This window comes from Ursus americanus, chromosome 2 (assembly GCF_024610735.1).
Source record: "Ursus americanus isolate L20-20 chromosome 2, mUrsAme1.1.p, whole genome shotgun sequence".
Lineage (NCBI taxonomy): Eukaryota > Metazoa > Chordata > Mammalia > Carnivora > Ursidae > Ursus > Ursus americanus.
This window is the reverse complement of record NC_142128.1, coordinates 40615473-40630897: the sequence shown is the minus strand read 5'-3', so window position 1 is coordinate 40630897 and position 15425 is coordinate 40615473. Positions and strand designations below refer to the sequence as shown.

Below are 15425 nucleotides of genomic sequence, written 5' to 3'. Positions count from 1 at the left end.
CTCTATGAAGCCGCCTCTCTATCGTGCCATCTAGTGTCTGTTTAAAAAAAAAAAAATCGTCGCTACTGTTAAATCTGTTCTTATTGGCTAATTTCTGACACAGCAGGCGTTTCTTATTGGCTCTCAGGCCGCTCTGCCAAAGTAAACCAATGGGCACTAGCGGCGGGGTAGGGCGAGGGCCAATCGCGCCAGAGTTTGTTGGGACGCGCCGACAAGCCGCGTCTCGGGTGTCTGCTTCTCTGAGGAGAGGGGCGGTTGGTGTGGACTCCATTGTTCGGGTTTTAGGGCGCCATGAGGTAGGGCAGTGGGGTGTTCTGGACCGGGCTACCGTACTCGCGCGAAAACTTTGGGGGAGTAGGCCGACGGGAACCGAGTCCCGGAACGGGCCGCGTGTCCGGGGGCTGCCGGAGGCCGGCGGGCGGCGGGCGGGGGCCGCGGCAGGCCGGGCAGACGGGCGCCGGGGGCGCGTCTGGACGGCGTATGGCGGCGCCGGGGCACCCAGGGTTTACCCCTCCGGCGGATCCAGGAGCGGCCGCTCTGGTCTGTGAGGCGTGCGGGGCTGCCGCGTCCCGGGCTCCCGGGGTGGGCGCGGTGTTGGAAGCGGGGGTACTGGGAATGAGGAGGGGCCGTGGGAGCGGGGCCCCTGCGAGCGGAAGTGCAGCGCCGTGGAGGTGCCTTCCGCCGTCAGAACGAGCGGAAATCTCTGCCTTTCTAGGGGCGACAGAGGCCGAGGTCGCGGCGGGCGCTTTGGTTCCCGAGGAGGCCCCGGAGGAGGGTGAGTGCCGGGTCCTTCGGTCAGCCGTGGACGCCGCGTGTAGGGGACTGCGGCTGCCCGCTCTCGCGAGGTCCGGCCGTGGTTTGGGAGCCTCTCCCTTCGTGCGCTCCTGCCCAACGACGTCGGCCTCATGATGCCAAGCAGTTCGGTTTTTCTGAGGAGTCATTTGGATTGTTTTTCTTGTTTTAGGTTCAGGCCCTTTGTGCCACACATTCCGTTCGATTTCTATTTGGTGAGTACCTTGGCTCCTGTTCACCGCTGCTCCCTTGTAGTTTCCTGGAACCCAGCATCTCCCTGGTAGTGAGGTCGAATAGCGGTACCGGTCCAAAAAGGGGTCAGTGAACGGAGCTGGGGTTTTGAGTCAGCTGCGTGTGAACACGGTGGGGAAAATAATTCTTCGGCTGCTATTGACAGTAACAGGATTGTAATCTTTGTTCTGAAGAATTAACTGTGTCTCTGGTTTATCTGTTAATGTAAAACCAGCGAGAGCTTAAATTATGGCTAGTCCTTCCCGCAGGTATCCTGGTTTGAATATCTTTTTCTTTTTTTAAGATTTAAATAAAAATATTTATTGGAGAGAGAGAGAGTGAGAAAGAGAGCACAAGCCAAGGGGAAAGGCAGAGGGAGAAGCAGACTCCCGGCTGAGCAGGGAGCCTGATGAGGGACTCCATCTCAGGACTCTGGGATCATGACTGAGCTGAAGCTGATGCCTCACTGACTGAGCCGCCCAGGCGCCCCCCTGATTTGAATATCTTAAGGAGTAAAAACAAGTATAGAATTTTCTATTTTCAGTTGTTTCTGTTGTGGCAGTGGAGAAAATGATCTCTCCTATATAGTACTTTTGATAAATAGTATATCATTGTTTCTTTCTGCTTTAGTGTGAAATGGCCTTCCCCCGGGTCAAGCCAGCCCCTGATGAAAGTTCCTTCAGTGAGGCCTTGTTGAAGAGGAATCAGGACCTTGCTCCTAATTCTGCTGAACAGGTATATTCTTTTGGCTCTCTTCCTGAGCTTTCTCTAAGAAAGCTAGAGAAGTGACTAACTCCTGGTGAGGTTACTGTTCCGAGAGTCTGAACTCCACAGAAGTTTAGACTTCTCACTGTGGGTGGAGGGAGTGTGCCTGGTGGATTATAAAAACAGATTACATATGCATTTATATCTTTATTGGGGGACCTATTTTTGGGTCAAAAAGTTACTCTCCTCTCTCATATTCAAGGCCAGAAAGAGTGTTTTCAAAGCCCTATGTAGATACTGATTCAGATTGTATAGAAGGTATTAGGCGAAAATACTCAAACTCTGAGAAGTTGCTTATAATTTTTCACTTTAGGGTATTTTTTTTTTAAAGATTTTATTTATTTATTTATTTGACAGAGATAGAGACAGCCAGCGAGAGAGAGGGAACACAAGTAGGGGGAGTGGGAGAGGAAGAAGCAGGCTCCCAGCAGAGGAGCCTGATGTGGGGCTCAATCCCATATGCCCCTGAGCCGAAGGCAGACGCTTAATAACGACTGCGCCACCCAGGCTCCCCTAGGGTATTTTTGTTTCCTGCTGTTTTTCAGGCGTCTATCCTTTCTTTGGTGACGAAAATAAACAATGTGATTGACAATTTGATTGTGGCTCCAGGGACATTTGAAGTGGTGAGTTTTTAATGATTATTCATAGGAAAGGGCAGCTTTGGTAGTGTGGGTAGCATTTCCTTGGCGCCCATATCTTAATTCTTCAGTTACTTATTCTCCAAAGCCAAGCCTAAAATGGGAAGGAAAGTACAGTGGAATTCCTTTGTAGTGGAGATCTTAGGGACAGGACTTCTATCAGTGTTATCAGCTAGCCATAACGTATTAGGCTTTTCATGTGGTTGTTTTGGGATATGATTTGACTTCTGCTACTTCTTAATTTGGGTAATAATTGTGTTGTAATTGACTTCTGAGAGGAACTAGACAGTCTTTTTTTCCCCCCAAGGTTTTATTTATTTGAGAGAGCGCGCGTGCACATGAACACAAGCGGGGGTGTGGGGGTTGGGGGGGGCAGAGGGATAAGCAGAATCTCTGCTGAGTGGGGAGCCCGATGCAGACAGATCCCAGGACCCTGAGAACACCACCCCAGCCGAAGTCAGACACAGATGCTTAACCAGCAGGCACCCAGGCTCCCCTAGACAGTCTTTTTCACTTCTACATTTTTCTCCCCCTGAAATCCCTTTCCAACAGCAAATTGAAGAAGTCCGACAGGTGGGATCATATAAAAAGGGAACAATGACTACAGGACACAACGTAGCTGACCTGGTGGTAATCCTAAAGATTCTACCAACATGTGAGTGCCCCTGTTTCTGGCCACAGGAGCAGAAAGTTGAGTTTGAGGCATAGGGATCTTTAAAGCTCAGATTTTTCTTTTTCTTCCTTCCTTTTCTCTTTTCTCTTTTTTCCTCTCCTCTCCTCTCCTTCTCCTTCCCCTTCCCTTTTCCTCTGTCCTTTCCTGTCCTTTCCTTTTCTGTCCTTGATTTTATTTATTAGAGAACAAGAGCATGAGTGGCGGGATTGGGGGGGGGGTTGGCAGGGAGAGGCAGAGAGAGAAGCAGACTCCTCACTGAGGAGGAAGTCCGATGCAGGGCTCGATCCCAGGGCCCATGAGATTATAACCTGAGCCGAAGGCAGCCACTTAACCAACTGAGCCCCCCAGGTGCCCCTAAAGCCCAAATTTCTGGTGAGTAAGGTGGTTTAGAAGACAAATGGGAAATTTATTTTTTTTAACGTGTGTTGGGGTAAGAAGGGACAAAGTCTGGACCATGTGTCTGATAGACTGTATGGTTAGTTACTAAAGGGCAGTGTTTCTCGTTTGGTGATTTTTGTCTTCCACGGGATATTTGGCAGTGTCTGCAGACAGTTTGGGCTACTGGCATCAAAGGATTAGAGATCAGGAATACCGCTAAGCATCCTACAGTGCTCAGGATATATTCTATCCTCCAACCTTCAAAGAATTATCCAGCCCAAAATGGCATTAGTGCCACTACTATTTAAAAAAAAAGGGGGGGGTATGGGTATAGGAGGTATCCTGTTCCCTGAGCCTTCGAGTTTCTGTGTTCACGTGTTAGTTTTCCCCTTGTAAAAGTGTTTATTCTTGCTTGCCGTTGCTCCAGGCTTGCATGTGGGGCAGAAATCGGAGGGTGGAGTAGTGTAGAGATGTACAGAAAGTCTTTAAATAATTATAATGTTCATGGTTTCCTTTTCTCTTCATCTAGTGGAAGCTGTTGCTGCCCTAGGGAACAAAGTTGTGGAAAGCCTAAGAGCGCAGGATCCTTCTGAAGGTTTGAGTTTGTTGCTGAACATGTATTTAATGGTCATAGGAGCTAGGTGCATAATTACAAGTACACTTTTAACAAAGTCACGTCAGGCTAGGAGGAAGAGTGAATGAAGAGTTTTATGTTGGGGAAGTTTTTAGCAGTGATCTCCAGTGTTTAAAATCCTGTTCATCTCCTTTACTTTTATTTACCTTTTTTTTTTTTTTTTCAGTCAAGACACTTGTTTTTTTAAATTTTCTCAAATATTTTATTTATTTATTTTACAGAGCAAGAGAGGGAGACAGCGTGCAGAAGTAGGGGGAGCACCAGAGGGAGAGGGAGAAGCAGACTTCCTTCTGAGCAGGGAGCCCGATATGGGGCTTGATCCCAGGACTCTGGGATCATGACCTGAGCCAAAGGCAGATGCTTAACCAACTAAGCCACCCAAGTGCCTACTTTTTTTTTTTTTTAAAGATTTTATCTACTTAGAGATCAGGTTGGAGCAGAGGAAGAGGGACAAGCAGACTGCACGCTGAATGCAGAGTCAGATGCAGGCCTCAATCCCACAACCCTGAGATCATGACCCGAGCTAAAATCAAGTCAGATGTGTAACCAACTGAGCCACCCAAACACGCCTACTTTTTATTTTCTTAAATTTAAGTAATCTCTATACCCAACATGGGGCTTGAACTTACAACCCAGAGATCAAGAGTCCCATGCTCTATCCACTGAGCCAGCCAGGTGCCCCATCTCTTTACTTTTATTTAATTTTTAAAGATTTTATTTATTTATTTGACAGAGACAGTGAAATAGGGAATACAAGCAGGGGGAGTGGAAGAGGGAGAAGCAGGCTTCCTGATGAGCAGGGAGCCGGACCTGAGCCGAAGGCAGATGCTTAACAACTGAGCCACCCAGGCGCCCCTCTCTGTTACTTTTAAAATTGCATTCTGAACCCTCATCCTGGACTCTGAATATATATATATATTTAAGATTTTTTTTTAATTTTCTTTCTTTTTTTTTTTTTTTAAAGATTTTATTTATTTATTCGACAGAGAGAGACAGCCAGCGAGAGAGGGAACACAAGCAGGGGGAGTGGGAGAAGCAGGCTCATAGCAGAGGAGCCTGATGCGGGGCTCGATCCCACAACGCCGGGATCACGCCCTGAGCCGAAGGCAGATGCTTAACCGCTATGCCACCCAGGCGCCCCTATATATTTAAGATTTTATTTATTTATGTGACAGAGACAGACAGCCAGCGAGAGAGAGAACACAGGCAGGGGGAGTGGGAGAGGAAGAAGCAGGCTCCCAGCGGAGGAGCCTGATGTGGGGCTCGATCCCAGAACGCTGGGATCACGCCCTGAGCTGAAGGCAAACGCTTAACGACTACGCCACCCAGGAGCCCATCTGAATATATTTTTTTAAGATTTTATTTATTAGAGAGATAAGAGTACTCGGTCGCAGGGAAGAAGGGGCAGAGGGGGAGGGAGAGGGACAAACAGACTCTGCGCCCAGTGCAGGGCCAACATGGGGCTTGATCTCACGACCCTGACATTAGGACCCGAGCCAAAACCGACAGTCAGACACGCAGTGGACTGAGGTACCCAGGCACCACTGGACTCTAGCTTTTTTTAAAAACCCATCTGTTCCCCTACTCCCACTGTAGATTTACCTCTGGTCATCTAAAGGAAATGGGAAAGTTACAGTTTTTTATTTTCTTTCAGTTTTGACCATGCTGACCAATGAAACTGGCTTTGAGATCAGTTCTTCTGATGCTACAGTGAAGATTCTCATTACAACAGTGCCACCCAATCTCCGAAAACTGGACCCAGAACTCCACTGTTAGTTTTTTTTCTATTGCTGGGATAGTTGGGGGGAAATCAAAACATGGTATAAGGTTGCTGTTGAGTTTACTTATTAGCTTGTTGCTGTTCCACATGAAACCTTCTGAACCTAAGCTGACAGCCAGACTTAGCTGTCTTCCTCTGTAATTTGGAGAGTTTTACCAGCTTGCTAGTGAAATTGTCACATGGGATGGCTAAGAAAGCAACTGGAGGGGAGGACTTAAGTACTGAGGAAATATTTATGGAGGGGGGTAGGCTTTTGGAGAAAGCGGTGGATCTTGCATGCTTATAGATTTGATTTGGGGGAGGAATAGGGATTTTTGGGTGAATGATTTTCTGATACAAGGAACATGGGGTGGTTTAAGAAATTAGGAAGTTACCCTGTCTTCCTTCCGAGTTCGTGGGCTATAGCAACCAGGTTGAATTGCTTAATGGAGTGTTTCATCGTGGCCTGTTGTGCTTGTTTTCTAGTGGATATCAAAGTGTTACAGAGCGCCTTAGCAGCCATCAGACATGCCCGTTGGTTTGAGGAAAATGCTTCTCAGTCCACGTGAGTCACTCACTATTTGAGTTAAAATAATTTAATCCTTCTAATTAACAGTGAGTAGCTGGATCCCCCATACTTCCTCTGTTAGAACTTTTTTGGCTATAATTTGTCAGGGTTGTTTTTTGGTGTGTGTGTGTGGAGGGGGTTTAACCTCAAGTAAACAAATTTAGATTGAAACAGAATGTGTAGTTTTGGAAATAGCATCAGCTCTGTACTTCAGGGATAGAAATACATGATCTTATTACCTTTAATCTCTGGGTCCCTCTTACCTTCAGAGTTAAAGTTCTCATCAGACTGCTGAAAGACCTGAGGATTCGTTTTCCTGGCTTTGAGCCCCTCACACCCTGGATCCTTGACCTACTCGTAAGAAGGGCAATTGGGAGTTCCTGTTCATCGCTATTTAATAGTAGTTATTTTGAAACCTATCAGGGTCTGAAGTTTGGTGAAGCTGAAAATAAATTTCATGGTGGGCAAGTAATCCAGTAAATACTCAAGGTTTATTACTTCCTTGGGCTTTTGGAGTATTCATTTGAATGAGTAATTGGCTGCTCCTATGCCTTTTTTTTTTTTTTTTAAAGATTTTATTAATTTATTTAACAGAGATAGAGACAGCCAGCGAGAGAGGGAACACAGGCAGGGGGAGTGGGAGAGGAAGAAGCAGGCTCCCAGCGGAGGAGCCTGATGTGGGGCTCGATCCCATAACGCCGGGATCACGCCCTGAGCCAAAGGCAGACGCTTAACGACTGCGCCACTCAGGCGCCTCTGCTCCTATGCCTTTTTGTTACTGGTGTCATTTCAGTAACAGAAGGAAGTTACTGAATGAACAGCCATTTCAGAATTGCTTCTGAACATTGTAGCTAGGCCTTGATAACCAGTTTTCTCTTTGATGGTTTGAAGTTTCTGTTTGGCTAGACATGCCAAGTTTACGGCACACCTACCAGATTGTTTATTTTTCAGGGGCACTATGCTGTGATGAACAATCCCACCAGACAGCCTTTGGCCCTAAACGTGGCATACAGGTATGACATGCTGCTTTGGGTTTGGGGCTGGATGTAAGTGGTCTTTTGTGTTCTTGTAATGTTCTTGTGTGTTTCAGGCGTTGCTTACAGATTCTGGCTGCAGGACTGTTCCTTCCAGGGTCAGTGGGTATCACTGACCCCTGTGAGAGTGGCAACTTCAGAGTACACACAGTCATGACTCTGGAACAACAGGTATTGGGACAGCTTTGATATGGTCTGTTGTGCCCCACTCTTGAATACTCCCAGGTCAGAAGGCAAAGGGAATGTGGTCTTTAGGGGTCCGGATTTAGGGGTTCTCACAGACTTTGGTCTTGAAATTAAAGTTATCTTCATTTTTATTTTTATGAGAATGTTCATCAGATAAGTTTCTTTAATCCATCCTGCTAGTTTACCCTCACTTTGCTCTCCTTTAGGACATGGTATGCTACACAGCTCAGACTCTGGTCCGAATCCTCTCACATGGTGGTTTTCGGAAGATTCTTGGCCAGGAGGGTGATGCCAGCTGTGAGTGATCCCTGTGGGTCAGGGTTTTTTATGCTGCTCTGTGGTCTGCAAAGAAGCACTGCACTACTCAGATGTCTTAATATTTCTACTGTGTAGGTCATGACTTGTATGCTGGGCTACTTGGCCTGAAATCACTTTTCTTTTTAGATCTTGCTTCTGAAATATCTACCTGGGATGGGGTGATAGTGACACCTTCAGAAAAGGCTTATGAGAAGCCACCAGAGAAGAAGGAAGGAGAGGAAGAGGAAGAGAATACAGAAGAACCGCCTCAAGGAGAGGAAGAGGAAAGCATGGAGACTCAGGAGTGACTTTCCTGTCTCTTCGCCGCCTTTCTTGTCCAGGGGGAAGACTGCAGCCTAAGCTAACTGCTACCAGGCTTTATGTGGTGGCACTTCTGAGGGATAAGGGAGACAGGAAGGAAAATAAACTCTATAGAAGAAGTGTCATTCCACTAGGTTCTCATTGGCTTAGTAGCCAGAAGTCTCCCTTTTATGACCTATGCCATTCATCTATAGTGAAGCAGGAGACGAGCTTTTCTTCCTAAGACTTCAGAGAACCCAGTTCCTGGAAACCTCTCTCAACCAGTACTTTGTTGTTGAAATGTTGTGAACTGTAATGTCTGGATTTTTTTTTTTTCTAAGAAAAATTATTAAAGTACTTCCTAGTAGGGCTCCTGGTCGTGTTTTTCCTTGGCATCTGACAACCTTTTTTGCTTTCTGTACTCTCAGTGAAAATGATACTTGAGTCTTTTCATTGTAAACACTAGATCACAATTTGAAGCTATATTTGAATTAAAGTACAAAGACTCTTGGAACCTTTCCATTTACCAGAGTAAACTAGAACACCGTTTAAGCATTTATTGAATTAAATGGTTCTAGCAGTACTGCTACTATATTCAAGCCAAGTGCAATCAACAAAAGGTAGATAGGAGTCATTACCTTGACTTTGCCCTCTTCTCCAAATCCTCTGTACACAAAGTCACAAGTAGCGGACATGCAACAGAAGAACAGAACTAGGCCTGAAGGTAGAGGAGTTGGGTCTTGAGTGTGTAGAGGCCTCAGCTCATTCTTGGAAGCAAGAGCCATAATAAATCCTTTGGGATCATTAGTCCTGCTGTACACAGGTTTCTTTGGGCCCCCATATAAACGGGTAAGACTTAAGTGCTTCAAACAGAAACAGCTGGGCTGCCTTTTTGATATTCCAAGGTCTACAGGGAGTCCCGGAGGAAACGAGGCAGCTGCGGAACAGTACTTGTGCTACTCTGAGGCCACATATGGGTCCCATCTCTTGGCCTGTTACTTGCTGGGGGAACCAGGAGGGTAAACTCCGGAATCGAGCATTGCCCTCCTGCGGGCTGTTTCCTTGGCCACACTGTGGTTTAGTCGCCTCAGCCGTTCCTACAAGACAAGATATGGAATCATAACTTTTTGAAAGGCTTCAGCACTCCCTGTCGACTAGTTGCGGGAAGACACCTTGGGCTTGTTCCGTCTCAATGTCAGTCTTCTAAGGAATTTAAGGACGTACTGAATACAAAGTTCTATTACGCCCGACACTAGTTGACAACTCCCTTTCTTTCATTGCACTGGGGACTTCGGGATGTCCCTGAGGACCTGTAAAGAATCACTGCTGGCGGGGAATTATTTTACCTGCGCATTCTGTAGAATGTTGTTGACCAAGACAACCCGCCGCCGGGCATTAAGTAGCTTCTTCACGTAGGGGTCGAGGTCCAGGGCCACTTTCTGATCCTCATTGATTCGGCATAGTTCTGGGGGATGGAAGGAAGGAGAAGCTAACACCTAATGGTTCCCTTCATGTTCGTAGGAAGAGCAGGCTGGTGAAGGATGCAAACACGCCTGCACTCGCATGGGCCGGCCACTAAAAACTCATGAAAGCAGGAATCCACTGCAGCCCTGCAGCCCTGCAAGCAAACGACCGAAACGTACGCCGAGCTCCGCTAAACATGAGGCCCTAAAAGTGCGTTGCAGGGTCGCTGGTCTACGGGGTGCTTACTCACCAGTAGCTAGGTTGTCAATTTGTTCTCGTAGCTCTACCTGGCTCTCTCTGCAAAGAGGTAAGAGGCACACACTGTTAGTTAATGGGACTCGAAAACCCCACTCCCCCAGGGAGCCCCCAAATGCCGGGAGAAAGGCCTACTACGCCCGGCTTCCAGCTCACCCGCCCGGCCGGCCGCCCCTTCCGGCACAGGCCCCGCCCCTTCCGGCACAGGTCCGCTCTCCCCCGAGGAGCGGCCCCGCCTCGCCCCTCTCTCTCGGACCTGACGGCGTGGACGTGAGAGTCCAGCTGCTGCACAGCGGGTCGCAGGAACTCGAGAAGCCCCTCGGCGAAGAGGTCGCGGCCTGCGGGACCCGCCACTGGTGTCCCTGCCCCGGACACAGCGGCGGAACCAGCCGCCGCCATCACGAGCAGCCCTTCCGCCGGGAGCGTGCCGCGCGGGCCGCCGGGAACTGGAGTCGCGCTGAAGTGCGCCACCAGGGGACGCCCGGGAGCTGCCGACTGGGCCCAGAGTCTCAGCGACCGGGGGCGGGCCGGGCCGGGCGGAGCCGAGCTGCAGTTCCTCGGAGGCCCCCGGAGAGGCGGTGTTTGGGGGGCGTCTCCAGACCTCCGCGGGGCTGGGAGGCGCTGTTTTGGGGGCGGTTATCTTTGGTGTTCTGCAAAGGTGAAAAATGCTTGTCTCGCCGGTTGCGCTTTGCCCTCCCGTGCTAACCAGATTGTATTTATAATATATGTAGTCTCGTATTTCTGACTTTGAGAGAGTACTTTTTAATGTCACTATAGTGTCTACAAAACTTCATAGGAATATTATTGTCTTAAAAGGGAATGAAATTCTGATACATGCCACCATGTGGATGAGGCTTGGAGACTATGCTGAGTGAAATAAGCGGAGCAGAAGGACAGATTATGTCTGGTTATTAGAGCAGTCAAATTCATGGAGATGAAATGTGGTCTAGGTCTCTATCAGAACAGGGTTGCCAGGGGAATTACTGTTTAATGGGTAGAGTTTCAGTATGGGATGACTAAAAAGTTCTAGAGATGAGTAATGATGACACGGTAATGTGAATTTACTTAATGTCACTTAACTGTACACTTAAAAATAGTTGAAGTGGTAAATTTTATGTGTAGTTTGCCACAGTAAAGCAACATTTAAAACCTACATATGTTTCCATATTTTCATTCCTTCAAAAAGTTTCCTTAGTTTTGTGTTTTTCATTGCTTTCCAGAGTTTACATGTCTTGTTTAATTCTCAACACAAAGTACAGTCTCTTAAGCTCTAGAGTGTTCCAGCGGCTCACAGTCCTGTGACTTTACACCGTCGGGTAAGGTGCATGTAGAATTTCTCCTGAGGGCAAAGGGGTCCCCCGAGATAAATGGCACCAGAATGTTCGGCCTTGTGCTTCATCCTCAGGAATAAAAGAGGAAGTGTTTTTTGTTTTGTTTTTAAGATTTTATTTATTTATTTGACAGAGAGCACAAGCATAGGGAGTGGCAGGCAGAGGGAGAAGCAGGCTCCCCGCTGAGCAGAACTGGATCCCAGGACCCTGGGATCATGACCTGAGCGAAGGCAGACACTTAACTGAGCCACCAAGGTGCCTCTATTTATTTATTTTTAAAGTACACTCTACCTCCAACGTGGGTCTTGAACTCACCACCCGGAGATCGAGAGTCTCATGCTCCACCAACTGAGTCAGCCAGGCACCCCTGAAAGATTTTATTTTTTTTCCAGAAAGGGACTTTAGAATTCATCTTTCCATGGTTTCTTGGATACCTCTGTAAGAGAGACCAGGCAAGGGTCTGTTGAAAGAAAACCAACAACCCAAGATGGGGTCACTGATGTCAGGCCAAGTCAGCAGATCTGGGCTTTATACCAAACCTAATTGCAGTTTCAGCCTCCCCCAGCAATGTAGTCTTAACTGGTCAGTCAGGAATTTTCTGGTCAGCACCAATAAGGCAATTTGTCACAAGGGCCCTCTCCATCTCCCCACCCCTCCCCAAGGAAGGCGAGGTCATTTGCAGGAAAGGACCCCCCCTCTGCCTTTCCCCCAAGGGAAGGTGACCTTGCCTGGAGCAATCCTTTCCTTTCTTTTACTATTATGTTTTTGCCCCACCCTCCTTCCTACAAAACCCTTCCATTTTGTGCAACTCCTCAGTGTTCCCCTCTCCTTGCTTGATTTGTGAATTACTTAATAAAGCCAATTAGATCTTCAAATTTACTCATTTGAGTTTTTGCTCTTTAACAAACTGAAAGCACATCCTCTAAGGGGAAAGCCAGGTAGCAACCACAGAGGAGAGAGGAGATGGGGGGAAAACTAGAAAGATAAAAGGACAGGTCTCTGGGGCCTTCTCACGCTCCTCAGCTCTGCCAAGGCCAGCGCTCCACCTTCGGCTTCTGACTCCTTTGTGATAAGCAGGAGTCCTGGAGTCTAACCAGATCAGGGTCTGACCAGGGAGCCCACCCATGGGACATGTGGGGACAGCAACTCTCTAAAAGCACCAGTTGGGAAAAAAAAAAAGCTGGAATCTCAGGCCTCACTGTTTCCTCTACTCCTTTCCACACCCATCCCAGTGTTGCCCTCTTAGGCTCTGCCATTGAAGCATTTAGGTGTCCCTAAACCAAGTTCTGAACTCGCAGAAACTGGGAGGATGAGGAAATCCCTGTCCCTTACCTGGGCCTGACTCTCAGGGCCCCCTTCCCAGTTGTAGTCTCCCCTCCCCCAAGTGGGACCCTCTGAAAACTGTGACCACCCCCCTGTCCCACCCATCTAGCCTGCTGGGCAAAGGGCCTGGTGGGGTTTACCACCTGAGCCCGCACAGCTCCTCCTTGCAGAGCCGCCTCAGGACCAGCAGGGACGGGGCAGGTCAACCCAAGCACCGCTCAGGTAACCGAGGAGAGCGGACAGGTTTTCTTTTCTTTTTTTAAAAATTTATTTGAGAGAGAGAGTGCACATGAGCAGGGAGAGGGGCAGAGAGAGAGAGGGAGAAGCAGCCCCCCCCCCAGTAGGGAACCTGACAACATGGGGCTTGATCCCAGGACCCTGGGATTCTGATCTGAGCCGAAGGCAGACGTTTAACGGATTGAGCCACCCAGGTGCCCCCGAGAACAGGGCACTTCTTACGACCTACATCTCCTACAGCCTCTATGGAAAAGCCAAGAACTGGAGGGCCACTGCTATGTTACAGAGTGCAAGCAGGGGGGGATGGGGTTTCTTCACTGAAGAACTTGTGCCATGATGCCTGGAATTTGATAACATTTAAAGAATGAATAGAGCCAGCACTGGCCTTCAAGCTGTTACCAAATTTCAGAGTTTTTGTAAAACCTGTTAAAAAACAAAATTCAACTAAATAAATCGAGATCTAATTGGCTTTATTAAGTAATTCACAAATCAAGCAAGGAGAGGGGAACACTGAGGAGTTGCACAAAATGGAAGGGTTTTGTAGGAAGGAGGGTGGGGCAAAAAATTAGTAAAAGAAAGGAAAGGATTGCTCCAGGCAAGGTCACCTTCCCTTGGGGGAAAGGCAGAGGGGTCTTATCCCGCAGACAACCTCACCTTCCTTGGAGGGCCCTTGTGACAGATTGCCTTATTGGTGCTGACCAGAAAATTCCTGACTGATAAGACTACGTTTCTGGGGGAGGTTGAAACTGCAATTACGTTTGGTATGAAGCCCAGGTTTGGTGACTTGGCGCAAGTGACTTCATTTGGGCCTGTGCGTTAAACAGTTTTAAGCAGAATTTAAGAGGTTAAAATGCAAAGGATAAAGGTTTAGGGCATTTTAGAAAAACTCATTTCACCTAAGACTTCCAGATAGCTTTTCAACTGTGCGTACCTCCCAACCCTGTGTCTTTTGGGTTCTGAGAATTCAACTCAATTCTGGCATTATCTCCCCGGAGATAGCATCAGATCCCACACGTTAAGTACCTGATGGCCGCCCCCCTTCAAACACCAGTTGCAAGCCCAGCTTGTCACCTGTGCTTCTGGCTGACCGAGTATAGATGGGAGATTCCCACCAGCCCTCCTTGGGTTCAGTTAATTTGCTACAGTGGCTCTCGGATCACAGAGAAGCATCTTCCTTACTACAATGCCGGTTTATTATGAAAGAACAGAACTCAGGAACAGCCAGCTGGAAGAGATGCAGAGGGTAAACATGTGGGGGAAGGAGCACAGAGCTTCCAAGCCTTCCAGGTGCACCACTCTCCCCAAATCTCCATGTGCCCACCAACCATGAGGCTCCCCGAACCCCATCCTTTCTTACCCAGGCACGATTGCTTCCTTAGCCACTGGTGACGGATTGAAACTCTAGCCCTTGTCCCCGGGAGGTTGGGGAGGTGGGTGGGACTGAAGTTCTAACCCCCCCAACACGGGGTTGGTTCCCCTAGCAACCAGCCTCCATCCTTAGCTCTAGAGGATTTTGGAAAGTCAACATTAACACAACAAAAGGCCCTTTATTGCTCTTGCATCACAGGAATTTTCCAGGTTTTAGGAGTTCTGTGCCAGGACCAGACTAAATAAGGATTTCTTTCATCCCTCCTTCCCTCCTTCCTCCCTCCCTCCCTCCCTCCCTCCCTCCCTCCCTTCCTTCCTCCCTTCCTTCCTTCCTTCCCTCCTTCCTTCCTTCGCCCCTCCCTCCCAGTCCAATGCTGGGCTGGATCCCAGGACGCTGGCTGGGATCATGACGGGAGTGGAAGGCGGGAGCTTAACCAGCTGAGCTACCCAGGCGAGCTAAATACATCTCTTATTATAAGCCACACGATCACACCATGGATATGTTTAAATCTTAAGCCGATAGTCATCTTACACTAAAGGGTAAAGAAATCCAATAAATTGAACCTAAATAGAGAATCAAGTGAATCTTTTAAAGAGGTTTCCTGGGGCCTTATCTACACCAGGCCTGTGGGCCAGCCTGCCCTACACAGGAAACGGGCCATGACTGAGGACTGCTATCACCATCACATGCCCTAGAGCTGTCCCGGCCTCTGTCTCCACCCTCAGGGGTCCCCCTGTCCTGCTGTCCTTTGCACCTAGACCATGTGGTCAGTCAGGGCCCTCACTGGTCAGGGTGCAGTGCAGGTTGGAGAGCCCACCCAGGCAGGAGTATAGGGCAGCCAGGTGGCACCTGGAACATCTCTCCTGCTGGCATGACCAGGTAAAAATGGGAGATAGAGTATCAGGAGCCTGGGGGCGTGGAGATTCCTATTAAGAGGCTGGAGATGGTGTCTGAAGATGGTCCTGGGTCAGAAATCAGATGATACAGCCCCATTGCGGCAACTTTGTGTTTGTGGGGAGGGAGTGAATCCTTAAGAGGTCCCCAGAGCCCAGGGAAATGGAGGCCAGGGCACACTTGCTCTTCCCACATTGCCTGGGGAATCAGTGGGAAAGGTATTGGGCTTCAGAGGGATGGATGGGACAGCCCATGGGAAGAGGAGGGGATACAGAGGCCAAGCCAGGCCCTCGTCCC

At 48.4% G+C, this 15425-nt stretch overlaps 2 protein-coding genes across 3 annotated transcripts; one reads left to right on the top strand and one right to left on the bottom strand.

The window, feature by feature from the left end:
* The first annotated feature begins 178 nt into the window (after window positions 1-178).
* Window positions 179-8315, top strand: ILF2 (interleukin enhancer binding factor 2). The gene is made up of 14 exons (XM_045784402.2): window positions 179-296; window positions 716-775; window positions 965-1007; window positions 1654-1758; window positions 2334-2411; window positions 2979-3081; window positions 4007-4072; window positions 5766-5882; window positions 6357-6435; window positions 6708-6795; window positions 7390-7451; window positions 7529-7643; window positions 7865-7955; window positions 8103-8315. Exons 1-14 carry the CDS (start codon window positions 292-294, stop codon window positions 8261-8263), a joined length of 1173 nt encoding a protein of 390 aa, XP_045640358.1. The 5' UTR covers window positions 179-291; the 3' UTR covers window positions 8264-8315.
* A 482-nt stretch (window positions 8316-8797) lies between these two features.
* On the bottom strand, window positions 8798-10422 carry SNAPIN (SNAP associated protein). 2 transcript variants are annotated; one of them, XM_045784403.2, is made up of 4 exons: window positions 10231-10414; window positions 9970-10016; window positions 9602-9720; window positions 8798-9352 (listed from the first exon to the last, which is right to left on the bottom strand). In XM_045784403.2, exons 1-4 carry the CDS (start codon window positions 10371-10373, stop codon window positions 9251-9253), a joined length of 411 nt encoding a protein of 136 aa, XP_045640359.1. In that variant the 5' UTR covers window positions 10374-10414; the 3' UTR covers window positions 8798-9250. The 2 variants fall into 2 exon arrangements, with proteins under 2 accessions (XP_045640359.1, XP_087710620.1); XM_087854494.1 differs by having other exon boundaries at window positions 8924-9352; window positions 9970-10069; window positions 10131-10422.
* Window positions 10423-15425: the final 5003 nt, after the last annotated feature.